At 44.1% G+C, this 15,405-nt stretch overlaps 1 protein-coding gene across 1 annotated transcript in view; it reads left to right on the top strand.

The window, feature by feature from the left end:
• Window positions 1–15,405, top strand: part of VCAN (versican) — a 166,061-nt gene that overhangs the window by 68,686 nt on the left and 81,970 nt on the right. Inside the window, exon 6 of the mRNA XM_056847925.1 lies at window positions 3,067–3,360. Within this exon, the coding sequence (XP_056703903.1) occupies window positions 3,067–3,360 (294 nt within the window). The remainder of the gene's footprint in view (window positions 1–3,066; window positions 3,361–15,405) is intronic.

Genomic DNA, 15,405 nt, shown 5'->3' with positions numbered 1-15,405 from the left:
TCTTAAAAACCTCCAGGGAAGGAGCGCTTACCACTTCCTGAGGAAGCCTGTTCCACTGAGGAACTGCTCTAACTGTTAGGAAATTCTTCCTAATGTCTAGATGGAAACTCTTTTGATTTAATTTCAACCCATTAGTTCTGGTCCGACCTTCTGGGGCAACAGAAAACAACTCGGCACCCTCCTCTATATGACAGCCCTTCAAGTACTTGAAGATAGTTATCGTATCACCTCTCAGTCTTCTCCTCTTTAGGCTAAACATACCCAGCAATTTGAACCTTTCCTCATAGGACTTGGTCTCCAGACCCCTCACCATCTTTGTTGCCCTCCTCTGGACAAGTTTCATATAATTAAATAGTGCCCTTTTATCAGAGCCACTGAAAATGATCTGGTTCTAACTCTAATCCGAGATGCCTTGTGAAAGGAGGTAATAACCAGTACCCACGTATCACCTTATAGGAAGAAAGCTCAAAATTGGGGCTTCATGGTACAGAAGTTTAAGCTAGCCCCCAATCTCTTCCATGATTCCCTTTGAAAACAGCATTCTGCTATTGAAATGGGGCATAGCTGTCCTTTTTGTACTTGCAATTATCTTGTCCTAGCAATATGGGTTGTGCTGAAGAAGGACTTGCATATTGCAGTGATCCAGGATGTAGAAACACTATGTAACGGTCACCCTGTAAAATCCATGCCACTGATATCCAGTGACCCACTATTAGGGGTGGAGAGGTTCACCCAAACAATTATATGGCACCGTTTGGAAACACAATGAGGATGTTGTCCCATTCCTGGTATCTGGAATCCCCAAGTCCCCACAGCTACTAAGATTGTTTTAAGTTCTGTTTCTTTCAATGATAGCCGGTTGCTTTTCCTGTCTGTCTTCCTCTGATGCAGGGAAGATAGGAGGATGTTGTAAAGAAGTGGAAAATATAATGAGTCTGGAATACAAAGGAGCCCCGTGGTGCAGAGTGGTAAGCTGCAGTACTGCAGTCCAAAGCTTTGCTCACGACCTGAGAGTTCGATCCTGACGGAAGTCGGGTTCAGGTGGCCGGCTCAAGGTTGACTCAGCCTTCCATCCTTCTGAGGTTGGTCAAATGAGTGCCCAGCTTTCTGGGGGTAAAGAGAAGATGACTGGGGAAGGCACTGGCAAATCACCCCGTAAACAAAGTCTGCCTAGAAAATGTCGGGATGTGACATCACCCCATGGGTCAAGAATGACCCGGTGCTTGCACAGGGGACCTTTACCTTTACTTTACCTGGAATACAAGGGCAGCCTGGAGACAGTCCATGCTTTGTTACCAGCGGGTTCTGAATGGAGAGATGAATCTGCCGGTATTAGTGTTTGTAACAAGACAGATCTAATCGCTTAGCTGAGTGGTTAAATCTTAAGGTACTGCACCTGCACCTCTGCACATCTTCTAGTTGCGTCAATCTCTGTACTTGGCTCCCTTCTTTTACAGGCAGATGTAATAAAATAGACTAGAAGGGGAATCAGGGATCTCTGCACGTTACAGTCTGCTTGTTCCAGAAGGGAAGGCTAACAAAAGGGGGAATATTTTTATTGCTGAATTTACTATTACAGTGCTATGAATGGTTAGGGTTGCCAGCTGCAGGTTGGGAAATACCTGGAGATTTCTGGGGGGTGGAGCCTAAGGACAGCGGGGTTTGGAGAGAGGAGAGACTTGAATGCCATAAGAGTCCAATTGCCAAAGCAGTCATTTTCTCCAGGTGAACTGACATCTATGGGCTGGAGAGCAGTTGTAATAGCAGGAGATTTCCAGCTAGTAACTGGAGGTTGGCAACCCTATGAATAGTTGATGCAATGCTGACAGCATTATTGGTGTTTTACAGACAGGTCCCTGGCCCAATGGTCTTAAAATATAACATTTGATAGTGGGAGAAACAACAGAGGCATGTGAAGACCGGGGAACAATAGCTGGATCTCCAAAGAGGCTATAGAACCTAGGCTCGGTTACAGTTGGGATTACAACTGGGCATGATGATTAAGGACTTAAACCAAAGACTTCACAAACAAGTGGATTTTGTGGAGGAATGTGCAGGGGGGGGAGTGTCACCACATGCTTCTGCAAAGAGGGACATCCTGATATAACCCTAGTATATATCTCCTGTTATAACCCCATGTGCCCACTATGTTCTTCTGACAACCTTCTCCTTGTGATATCCTCTTTTATGATTGTCCATGTGGCAACAGTTAGGTTGCAGATTTTTTTCATGGAGGGGTCCAGTCTCCCAGGATAGCTTACATAGCTTACCAGAGTGAGTCCAGAGGGCACCTTCACCTCCTGCATTCAGGAAGGCATGTAAAATAGTGCTATTTCAGAAGGCATTCGGAGGAGAATGGTTTGGCAGATTTGGCCGTGTTTTGCTAATGATACAGATATGTTGTCATTGTGTCCTTGCAACATTTCATTGTTAGCTGCCTTGAGTCTGAAGTGGGATATAAATATTTTAAATAAATCAATTAAATTCCTGCATCTTAGACAGCCAGGAAGACAGGGCACCTTCAGGAGAGTGAGGATGACAGAGTCGTCAGAGCATATGTCATGGATAAGGGCATATTGGGGGACGGGCAGAAAGATCTTACTAACAAATCTGTCTCATGGTAAATCCTTGAGAGCCAGCGTGGTGTAGTGGTTTGGAGCTGTGGACTCTGATCTGGAGAACTGGATTTGTTTCCCCACTCCTCCACATGAAGCCGGCTGGGTGGCCTTGGGCTAGTCAGAGCTCTCTTAGAGAGCCCCACCTACCTCACAGGGTGTCTGTTGTTGGGAGGGGAATGGAAGGTGATTGTAAGCCAGTTTGATTCTTCCTTAAGTGGTAGAGAAAGTTGGCACATAAAAACCAACTCTTCCTCCTCTTCCTTTCCCTCTCCCTCATCTTCTTTCTCTCCCTCTTCTTCCTCTTCTTTCTCTTGTTTCAGTTATAGATGTGCTAGAAGCTATATTTTCCATTTAAATCCCTTTAGAAATGTGATGTAGCCATACACTTTGGTTCTTGCCACACTTTTGGTTCTTTTGTAAAAGGTGTGTTATGTTTCTGTTTCTCTAGGTGATGTCTTCCATGTAACTGCTCCCCAAAAGCTAACTTTTGAAGAAGCTAAAAGGCAGTGTGAAGCAAAGGATGCAGTTCTCGCTTCTGTTGGGGACTTGCATGCTGCCTGGAGGAATGGCTTTGATCAATGTGACTACGGCTGGTTGGCGGACGGCAGCGTGCGCTACCCAGCTTCTGTGGCAAGAATCCAGTGTGGAGGAGGCTTACTTGGCGTGAGAACCCTCTTTCGCTACGAGAACCAAACAGGGTTTCCGTACCCTGACAGCCGATTTGACGCCTACTGTTTTAAACGTAAGTTTATACGATGTTTATTCTAAGAATGCAAAATTCTTTCAATTTTTAAAAAGCTATACATCCTTTCTAATTTGCCGGAGTCACTTTCTTACAGGAATTTAATAAAACAGCTCATAGCTGAGGCTTTTGCACTCCTAGCAAAGGAATTCCATCGAAACAATCTTTTGAAATAATATTAACCGTACACAGATATTTGAAAATGAAGAGGACTGAAATGTAGACGTTTCCTCTCTATTCTGTTGTGCTCACCTCTAGGAAACAATTTTTTATCAACTGCCAAGGGCTCTATTGCTGTTCCTTAAAGGGAAGAGACTGATGGTTCAATGCCCCACTGAGGCCTGGCTTACTGTGTGGAGCTCCAAGCAACAATCTTGTTATCGTTCCTGCTAGTTTTTGGGTAGGGTGCATGGCTTGCCGAGAAATAGGGCAAGCTACAACTGGGAGGTGCCTTTAACAGTGGCCTGGCTCTCTGCTTTCATGCTTTTTTATATTGCCTGCCCTTTTCATTCCTCCATGTCGTCCCTAACTCGTGCTCCTCACTAGGAACTCCAGACTTGGTGTCAATGTCTCATCCATCCACATGGACACAGCATTTTCCGAGTTACCTGAAATTGTACATCTGAAAAGTATGTCGTCTGGTGAAGCCCTCCCTTTACTTCAGGAAGGAGAGGGAGACAATGCAAACGATCAACACAATGCAAATTTAAGTGCGGTCTTCCGAACAATAATAAACTTGATAATCAACAAACCACTTGTGCTTAATTTCCTTCTGCCTTCAGCCTTTTGGAAAGAAGGAAGTGGAGGAAACTGAAAATTTTGCTGTGAGGTGAGGGGAAGAGAGGTGGTGGGGAAAAGGTGGGCAAGGAGGAGAGTTGGTTTTTATACCTTGCTTTTTCTCTACCTTTAAGGAGTCTCAAAGTGAGAGCTGCGAAGGAAGGAAGGAGCATGGCATGCTTAGGGCTGCCAACCTCCAGGTAGTAACAGAGATCTCCTGCTATTACAACTGATCTCCAACCAACAGAGATCAGTTTCCCTGGAGAAAAAAAGCCTTTGCCAGAGGGACATGACACTTCTGAATTACATGTTAGTGTACGCATAGAAAGGCCATGGCCAGTTAGGTTCTGCGTTCCAGCTTTCTATGGAACAGTAGTGTCTGTGATCAACAAATAGTTTTTGGTGAGCAGCAACTTTATCTAATGCTGACCAAAGTCAAGGGTGGCTCTTTATGCAGCTTTTTACATTTGTGAAAGAGAATTTAACAAGCTGTAGTAGTTTCGTTTGATTGTCACTGTTGTTAAATCTTTACAGTCCCTTCTCATCGGCAGCTACTGAAACAAGCATCTAACCTTGTTTTGCAGAATACATCTAGAATAGAAAATAAAACACCATTTTATAATTAGTCACTTTAGAGCCTGTTAATTGGAGTGCGGAGTAGAAAATATACTGTTCGACTCTATGAAAGGCAAAATCTACTTAAGACACTAGATAGCAGCGGTGCTTGAAGTCTGTGGAACAGATGTTGGTTCAGTAAAATGTAATGATGTCATCCTTTTACTGTGTCCCTTTGCTCCTTGCCTTGAAACTGGAGCATTTACTCAACCTTTGTACTTTTACACCACATTTACTTCACATGTCTACCACCCTTTCTCAGAGATGAGTTCAGTTCCAGAGCCACTGATGTAAAGATCTGCTTTTGTGTCAGTGCCAATAGATCTAGGAATGAAGAGGGATTCTGGCCCAGGCAGAGTGAATTAGACATCTCAGATGCCAACTAAATGCTGGCATCTTCACATCCAGTAAAGCAACAGTTCTTTGCCAAAAGAAGGCATCTGTCTCAATTATAAAAACAAACATTGTCATTAACAAAGCTGACAGCCTTTTTGTGGCTGAACCTCAAGCTGCTTGTGAGTCACAATTTTCTTCTGAGCAATGTATGAACATTTGGAAATAAATTATTATTTTTTCTAGAGGAGGAAAAATAAAACATGATTCTCCTTTTGGGAAAGTGCCATGTGAAAAAAAAATTCAATAAGGTTAAATTTCAAGATTAGAGTTAATATTGTAAAACATCAGGTACAATTCAAGGGAATGTAGGTGCCCCTAAATCCAACTGGTAAGTTCTTAAGTGGATGCTAAATTCTCAATGAACTCTCTGGCCTGAAACAGACATCGGTGACTAGATCTCCCAATGTTGTTCTTTGACTTTAAAGCAGCTGCTGGCAGCTCTGGTTTTGAATTAAACATGGCTGGACCCTTTTTCCATGCCACCGTCTTGATCCAAATTGACCCCTCTAGGAGTGGGGCCATGGCTCCACAGCAGAATACCTATTGTTATGCAGAACATCCCAGTTACACTCCTTTGAAGTTAAAAGAACCATGCAGTAGGTGATGTGAAAGACCTTTACTTGAAACCCTGGAGAACTGCTGCCAGTCAGAGTAGACAATATTGACCTTGATAGACTTTTGGTCTTACTATATATAATTCAGCTCCAGGTGTTCAACAAGCTACTCTGAGCCCTATAGCAGAAAACATGCAGACCCCTTTTTGCTGTCAGGCTAATAGCAGCTTCTGGGTGGAAAAACAATTAACCCCCCAGCACCGCTGCTGCAATCTAAATGAGAAACCCAATTATCTGCTTTAAAGTGAAAAAAGCAAAACACAAAAGGCTGATCTCCGCTGGCATGTCTGTTGCAGCCTTTGTAAAAACCAAACATTCTCTGGATGGTGCCCAGGATATAACTATATTGAAGTAATGTTTCAGCTTTGACTCAATGTGATTTCAAACTGCAGCAGCTAGGATATAAATAGCGCTGGCCCATGAATCCAGTCATTTGGGGGGGGAAAGGGCTATGATCCCACATCCATATGTGCCAGATGTTCATACACTCTTGGTTTGCTTTTTAACTGTAGTTCCTGCCTTAGCTTCTTCCACTCCTGAACAGCTGATTGCTTTTTACACTTGGAGTGGTCAGGCTCAAAAGCAGTTGGTCACTGAAAGTTCACAAGAAAGACCACACTCATTTTGATCATGAGTTTGCTTCCTAGTAATTTCCTTCAATAATTTTCCTAATAGTACTCTTGGTTCTGGAACCCAACCCCTCTAATATTATGAGAGTCTAAAACTTCTCTGTACATTACACATGAGCATCTCCTATATTGTCCTGACCTTGATAGCCCAGGTTAACTCGATCTTGTCACATCTCGGAAGCTAAACAGGGTTGGCCCTGGTTAGTATTGGGATGGGAGAGTCCAGGGTCCAAGGAAGTCCAGGGTCGTGACACAGAGGCAGGCAATGGTAAAAAAACTCTAAATGTTTCTTGCCTTAAAGCCCCCACAGGGTTGCCATAAGCTGGCTGCGACTTGACAGCCCTCCCCTCATCTCCTATATCAGTTGATTTCAAATTTACATAAAAATGGTGGCTCCTGACAGCACTTCCCTATCACAATCCCTTCCTAGTTTCTTAGTTCTCCTTCACCTCAAACATTTGCCACCACCCCTCCCTCCCCCGTACCGCAGAATGTACATGGGACAAAATGTATGGGTTAAACTATGGTTTATTAATTACAATATGAACTGCACATTAAAGTCATGCCCTCCATTGTGTGGCCTCCCTAAGAGGCTGCCCATTGGGTTTGCTGGCATTTGGGCAAAGCACCCTGGCTCCAAGCTCGACATTGCCACAGGCCATGCCTGCCTTTTCTTGCCTGTACCAAGCTTGTGTAGAGAGACGTTGTCTGTCAACCCCATCCCCCCCCACACGCACTGTGCAGTGTAAAGGTTCACATGTTGATACACGGCTAGGGTTGCCAGCTCTGGGTGGGGAAATACATGGAGATTTGGGGGTGGAGCTTGCAGAGGTTGGGCTTTGGGGAGGGACCTCAGCAGGGTACAATGTCCACACTTTAAATCAGCCTCTTCCTCCAGGGGAACTGATCTCTATTGTCTGGAGATCGGTTGTAATAGCGGGAGGTCTCCAGGTCCCTCCTGGAGGTTGGCAACGCTATGCACAGCACCAAGGGATTAACTGCCACCAGCTCTCTGGGACCGTGCAGCCATTAGTGGATGGTGGGTGCCTCAGCAAAAAGTGCACGAAATAATGAGAAACAGTGTTCACTAGCCTTCTGTTCTCAGCCCTCTCATTGGCCGGACTGTGCAAGGCAGATTTTTCTCCTCCCCCCCCCCCCAGTGCCTGTTGCCTCCAGTTGTCAGAGGAAGAGGGGTGCAAAATCACCCCTACCACTATTTTTGGCATTGCTTAATTAGCATTTCTTCCTAGTTGTCTGCATGCTCAGATTCCTTCAAAAAAAAAAAAAAAAGTAAGGCTTTTGTAAACATGGTTAAAGTAATTTCATAAGGACACAAATGTATACTTCTGCTGTCCAGATTTTTTGTATTTTAAGGAAGGCTTTTGTGCACCAAATACCGACATTTCTCTTCAGTGAGAGAGGAACTATTTAACCATAATTTTAAAAAGAACTTCTAATGGGCCTGTAGTAAAATTCTTCTTAGCCTGTAGTAAAATTAAAACATTAGGGTTGCCAAAAACAATTCATTCTTAATGGATATGGGTTTTAAAGACAAACATAGAGTATTCTGGAACATTTCTCTTCTGTCTTAAGAACTTACCCCCAATGAAGTCAACAGCAGACTGTCCACCAAGTTGGGGGCGGAACCTGAGGAGGGCAGGGAGGAACTTCAATGTTATAGAGTCCAATTGCCAAAGCGGCCATTTTCTTCAGGTGAACTGATCTCTGTTAGCTGGAGATCAGTTGTAATAGCAGGCGATCACCAGCTAGTACCTGGAGGTTGGCAACCCAGTCCCTGTCCCCAGAAGATGGAGAAAGGTGTGGTTTCCCTCATTTACTGTTTACTTTGGCACCCTGGGGACTAAATGTCAGTTTCCCAAAACATATTTCTGGTATCCCAAAACAATATGCCTAGGGTTGCCAGGTTCCCCTGGTCACCAGCGGGAGATGGGGTGTGTGTGTTGGGTTGCCAGATCCAGTTTGGGAAACGCCTGAAGATTTGGGGATGAAGCCTGGGGAGGACAGGGACTTCAATGCCAAAGAGTCCACTCTCCAAAGCATCCATTTTCTTCAGACTATCTTTAGACTATAGAGAACTGATCTCTATAGTCTAAAGTTAAACTGTAATTCCAAGGGACCCCTAGGTCACACCTGGAGGCTAGCATCCCTAAACATGCCAGTTGGAGCTCTTCTTATTGGTCATGACACTGGTCTTCTTGTTTGTCAGAGTTGCAGGTGTGTCTCTAGGTCTTTTCAGAGATAGAGTTGCCAACGTCTAGGTGGTGGGTGGAGGTCTCCTGGGATTACAATTGATCTCCAGGCGACAGAGATCAGTTTACCTGGAGAAAATGGCTGCTTTGGAAGGTGGACTGTATTGCATTTTACCCACTGTAGTCCCTCCCCTCCTCAAACCCCACCTTCCTCAAGCTCCACCCCCAAAATCTGCAGATATTTCCCAACCCAGAGCTGGCAGCCATGTTGGCTTGCAGTAGAAGAGCTAGATCCAAGTCCAGTAACACCATAGAGACCATGATTTTAAGGTATGAGCTTCTGAGAGTTAAAGCTCCCTTAAGGGAGCTTTGACTTTATAAAGCTTATACCTCGAAAATCTTATTGGTCTCTAAAATGCTACTGGACTTGGATGCTTGTTCAGCAATCAGCAGTGCATTCTGCACCTTTCAATGTGGAGTTTTCAGCTGGGAGGGGAGTCAAGGAGAGGTATGCCTGTAAAGCATGTGTGTGCTTGCAAACAGGTGTGAGGTTCCCTCTGATGGGCCGGACATATTGGGGAACAGGCAACATCAATTCCACATTTCAGGAGTAGCTGGGTAGGGTTGCCAGGTACTAACTGGCAATATCCTCCTATTGCAACTTATCTCCAGCCAATAGAGATCAGTTCACCTGGAGAAAGTGGCCGCTTTGGCAACTGGACTCTATGGCATTGAAGTCCCTCCCCTCCCCAAACTCCACCCTCCTCAGGCTCTGCCCCAAAAACCTCCCGCTGGTGGCAAAGAGGGACCTGGCAACCCCATAGCTGGGGTTCCTTCCCAGGATCTGGCACTCAAGGCCAGCCAGCAGAGATGTACTTGTTCCCTGAATCTAACATGCAGGCTATTGTACCAGTGTCCTTAGTTCATTAGGCCTCTGGCTCTTCAGCCACTTGCCCTTGTGTTTACCAAAATCATAACCTGCAGCATCAATGAATGCTAAGGTTACCAGGCAGGGCATGGCAACCGGCAAGGGAACTTACCGGCACTAGGGGCCCTCGCTGGCGATGTGATGACATCAGTGGCGACATGCTGATGTAACTCCTTATGTGTTCAGAAGTTTTATCAGTGCATTGCAGGAGGAAGCTCTGGCATTTGGGCAAAACCATAGAGTTTTGCCCAAACACCAAAGCATCCCTGGCATCCAGTAGTGATGTGCTGATGTCACTTCCAGGCACACGGGAAGTTACATCAGCATGCCGGGGTGCTGCTGACGTCCCCCCTGTTTCCTTCAATTTCCCCCCCACACACACCAGCCAGCTGAGTAGCAGCAGGAAGTGCCATTAGTGGTGGGGAATTCCCCATTCCCAGTGGGGGAATGGCAAGCCCAACAAATGCCTACAAGGCTCAGGTGCTAAGTTTTGCTTTTCCATGTTGCTTCTTGCAAAGGTGTTGGTCATAATCAGTCTTGCATCTTTCTGTTCTTCCATTGTTTCTTGCTCAGATGAAACACTTGCAAAGGCCCTGTTTCCTCCACACTTTCCCCAGATGAGTTCCTGAACATAACATCATGAACACACCTGAAAAATGCACCTGGGAATAAAGCACTTTGTTGATTTCTTAGCAGTTACAGCTGCTGTCTTGCATCTGCGTAGGTAGTCTAAACAATCCTTGTTGGTCGATTCACATTGATAACAAAAGGAACTGAGCTGAGAACCTTAGCCCAGAAATAAAACTAAGTAGCTGAAAATCCAGATTGTTCAAATATGGAAGCTTTACTTATGGGAAAAACTGAGGCCAAAACTGTACCTTACTAACATATATAAAATATTTCAACAATTCAATAAAGCATATAAACACACAAACACACATAACCACCTCCAGGGAGGAGGACCAATAACAGTTGGTGGGGGGACACCACACCAAACAAAAATATCTTCACTCACTGGTGGAAGACAATGATAGAGACAGACAAATCTCCCTGGGAAGGGCGTCCCAAAGTTTTGGCACCATGAGCAAGAAGGCCCTTTCTAAGGTTGCCACACAGCTAGCCTCATATGGTGGGGGGCACCTGAAGCAGGGCCTCCAAAGATGACTAGAGGAGATGGGTATGTTCATAGGGGAGTAGGTGGTTCTTAAGGTATGCTGGCCCCCAAGCCACATTCGGCTTTAAAGTTCAATCAGTTCCAGCACCTTGAATTGGGCCCAGAAGAAAACTGGGAGCAAGTGTAGATAGAACAAGATGTGGTTGTCTTTGATTCGTGTACTGTGGCTTGTGTCAGGGACTGGACCATTTTTTCTATGCCATCAATTTCCAAGGTGAACTTAACCCCCCCCCCCCATGGCACCTTGGGGAGCTGTTGAAAACAACTTCCCTATAGTGAGGGTTTCTTTGACCTGTGCCTATAGTAAATGGTCAGTTTGTGGCCTTAAAAAAGTATTATATTTTCCAGCTCCACAATGTACATTTCAGGCACATTTAAAAAATTATTCTTAGCTGTCACTTTGTTTAATTTTTTAAAAGGTGTCAAATTAAAAAGGAAGTTTTGTTCCAAAGTAAAAGCCTAAGGAAAACACGAAGGGAATGAATTAAAAAAAGAATCTTTGAAATCTCTTCTAGTTCAAAATCAACTTCATTCAGGTTATGCATAAAGGGAATACATTTTGTAGACCACACAATAGGCTTTGGTGTAAGCAGCTGTTGGTGAGATAATTTACTTTCTTGCTGTATTAGAGGTGGCTATCTTGTTAGGAAAAATTGCCTCATGTCTTGCATCAGAAGAAGCACAAAGAAGATATTCCACTGAACACATGATTCAAGGAGTGCAGTAATGCAAGACATCTGTACGGAGAGGCAGTCCATTGAAAGTTGGAGTGGAGCCTATTTCAAAAGAATCAACCTTCTCTTGATGGTGTTGTCTTCTTTAGGGAAAAGGCAGATTTCTTCCTTGAGAAGAAACAGCTTTAACAATCTAGCCTTAATTTTTTTAAAAAAACTATTTCTTTTCTAAAATTAAAAAACAACAACAATCTAACCATTTCTTTAGTTAAGTTCACAGACTTAAAAAATCTGTATCTTCTGAACCTTGCTAGACCAAACAAATCTAAAATAAATCTAGATTCACATCTTGTCCCAAACTGACACAAGTCAGCTGAAATCAATACGAGCGTTTGGCCAGCTAGCTGGAGATAAATTGAATGCTGTTTTCATTTAGCTTTGTTCAGAAAGCTAAATACAGGAATGAATTTGGGGACTTTTGTTGTTCCTTATTAGAATCAAACCGTGTCTTTATTCCTAAATCTAGAAGTGTATCCAAGATTGGCCAGGCAATGGAGCCTTTGGCCTTGCTGAAATAATAGTAAACTGCATTTAAAAATATTTTTAAATTTTCTATGCTAGTTTGGAAGGACAGGAGTTAAACAGTGGACCATAAATAAGACAAATTGGGGGCATCTTCATTGTTTTCAATAGGAAATCAATTTCCTGCTGTAGCCCCCCCCCCCCCAATTAAATTCTTAGAGTTTATTCCTCACTTCTGATGAATTCTCCTTGCTAATTTTCAAACTCACAGGAGAAAACATTCCTGTTGCCTAGGCAAAATGGGATACAAAATTGTTTGGCAAGGCAAGGCCAAGTAAACAGGTAGCATCTCAGAGCAGGAAAAAATAATATATAAACAATACATAAACTACCACTGAGCTGATTGCACTACATTGAACAGAACCAACAGGAAAGCCATTGCTTAAATAGAATAGCCTTCCCCATGAAAGTAGCCATCAAGCTGAACTGGGGGGAAATCATTCATAGATTATGTGAACCGCTCTGAGCCTGACTTGCTGGGGTAGAGTGGGTTATAAGTTTGACTAAATGCATGCATGCATACATACATACATACATACATACTCTGGAAAGGCAAAATTATCAGTCTAATATTGTTTTATTACAAGAACACTGCAACTCTGTTTATTGCTAAATATTCCTGCCATGCACATATCTTAGTCTCTCCGCCCTCTGACTTCTGTGAACTCTATCTAACAGCCCATTCCTAAGGGAGGGGATAGATCCGCAGCAGCTGGGAGTGGTGAAGCCGCACCACCTCCTCTGAGACTTCCCGACTGCTGTGGAGAGAGAAAAACCTTTAAAAAATAAAATCAGGGGAAATTGGGGAAAAATTAGTATTGAAAAAAGTGAGGATGTGCCACCAAAAAAGATGCCGCAGCCTCGCCACTGCTCAAGGGGGTGTTCCTGGGCCGAAAGGGCTGTGGAAGCTGCCTAAAGGCAGCTCCATCCCAGGGAACATCTCCTCCACGCCAGCGCAGCCGTTCTCTCCCGGGAATCAGTTCCCAGACTGGCTGTGCTGGTGGTGGGGCCGGTGGAGCTCCAAAGTTCCTGGATGCCAGCATGAATGCCACTGTGCCGGTGTGTTTACCACTTTATACCATGATAAAGAGGCACCTATGCCAGCTTGGGGTCACACCGGCTTCTATAGAGATTCCTCCCCGCCCCCTCAGGATTGCAACCTTAGCCTTACAGTAGGGTTGTCAAGTCTTCTGCTGGCAACCTCTAATGCCTGTTGCCGCTCTTTTGGCCAGTGGAAGAAAAATTAATTTAAAAATCACCAGTGGTGCAAGAGTATCACATCACTTCCAGGGGAACCAGAAGCTCTACAGAAACTTTCTAGGAATGGTTGGACATTCTAGAGTCTTCAGCAATTCCTCAAGGGGCATGATGTCACTTCTGGATTTTTCCTGGAAGTGATGCCATGCTGTTCCACTGATGTCTCTGCCTTCCCAAACACCCAGCGGTTGCCAGCTGATAGCAACCCTGTCTTACAGACTATCTTGGCAACCCTATCTTACAGACTGACACTACAATGAATTTCTTAAGTTAAGAAAATGAAGTATCCTTGAAGATGGAACTCTAGTTTCTTTTCTTCCTGATCCTGTGCTCTGATGAGAGGGGGCAGCAGACGTGGGATTGTGTGCTAGGACCTCATTGTTTTTATTGGAACCTAGCCATGTTTTCCTCTAAAGACAGTGCAGCCTCTGCTTAATCTGTAGGCACTAGAGGATAATGTCATGCTTTGAACACACATGAGGCTGCCTTATACTGAATCAGACCCTTGGTCCATCCAAGTCAGTATTGTCTACTCAGACGGGCAATGGCTCTCCAGGGTCTCAGGCAGGGGTCTTTCACATCACCTACTTGCCTGGTCCCTTTAACTGGAGATGCCAGGGACTGAACCTGGGACCTTCTGCATGTCAAGCAGATGCTCTACCACTGAGCCACAGCCCTCCCCCTTAAAATGTAATTTTTTTCCCCTCAGACATTTTGAGGCCCCTTTATCCAGAAACATCTTCCCACTGAATGACAGAATGCTGCAAATCCTAATGCAAGATGGAAGTGTGTTAAGAGCTGTCAAGTTGCTTCTGACTTAATGGCAACCCTATGAATTAATGTCCTCCAAAACATCCTATCGTTAACAGCCTTGCTCAGGTCTTGCAAACTGAGGGCTGCCCATGCTTCCTTTATAGAGTCAATCCCTGTCATGTTGGGTCTTCCTCTTTTCCTGCCTCCTTCAACTTTTCCTAGCATTACTGTCTTTTCCAGTGACTGCTTTGGCATTTTCTGCTTTAACCTTTATCAAGAGTCATTTCAAGTCTTCACTATTTTCTGCCAATAATGTGTTATCATTGGCATATCTCAAATTATTAATGTTCCTTTCCCCAATTTTCACTCCTTCATTTAAATCTAATCCATCTTGTGATATGTGTTCTGCATACAGTGTCAGACCTACATTTTTGGGACCCTGAAGCTTAGATTGTTATGGGAGCCCCTTCACAAGCAGCAACAGTAGGGCAACATCCCACAAGGTCCAAAGGACTTTGCTGCCCTTTCAAGGACCTCGAGGTCCAAATGGTGGAGAACAGGGTGGTGGGGTGGAGTCCTTGAAAATGAGCCATACAGTGAGCCCCTTCCCACCAGCAACCAGTTCTGGGTAACTGCTGTTAACTTCTTCAATGGGATTGTTCCATGGCAGATGTATTGGCTCATTCTCTAATAGAAAGGTAGAAGGTCATCAGAGGGGGCTCGTTAGGATAAAGAGGTCAAAATCTGATTTTTGGTGTTAAAATGCACAAGCGAGACGAGTGCCACCTGAATTGAGAATTCAGATGTCTTTTTATGGTTCCGATTGGCTCTATTTTAAGGGCTGAGCTATAGAATTATTAAACCATGCACCAACGAAGGATTCGAGGATCCAGCTGCCCAAATGTAGACAATGAATAGATTCTTGTGACCTCAGCAAGCCCATACAGTTGGGGGTTTGGGCGCTGCAAACTCTGAGAAAATTTTGAAATTTGACCAATTACAGGGGCATTTTGAGGCCATATGAAATAAGTATTAGAGCATATTCTAAGGTCAATATTAAGTACTTCAACCCATTGGCTTATGATTCTATCACTAAAGTAGTCTTATTTTAATAACAAACACTTTAAAAACGCCATCAATTTTGTTGAAAAATTCACTCATTTAAAAAAAGTTGCTTCAGGGCCTTTTCAGGAATAGGGGCCCTGAAGCTTAAGCTTCATTAGTTTCATAGTACATCTGCCACTGCATACAGATTGAGCAGATAGGCAAATAAAATACATCCTTGACTGACACCTTTGCCAAATGGAAACCATTCTGTTTCTCCATATTCTGTCCTAACAGTGGCCTCTTGTCCAGAGTACAGATTGTGCATCAAAATAATCAGATGCTGTGGCACACCCATTTTTTAAAAAACAACTATAACTTTTCAAGCTGCC

Source organism: Euleptes europaea, chromosome 4 (assembly GCF_029931775.1).
Source record: "Euleptes europaea isolate rEulEur1 chromosome 4, rEulEur1.hap1, whole genome shotgun sequence".
NCBI lineage: Eukaryota > Metazoa > Chordata > Lepidosauria > Squamata > Sphaerodactylidae > Euleptes > Euleptes europaea.
The sequence above is the reverse complement of the archived record's forward strand: the minus strand, read 5'-3'. Positions and strand labels throughout refer to the sequence as shown.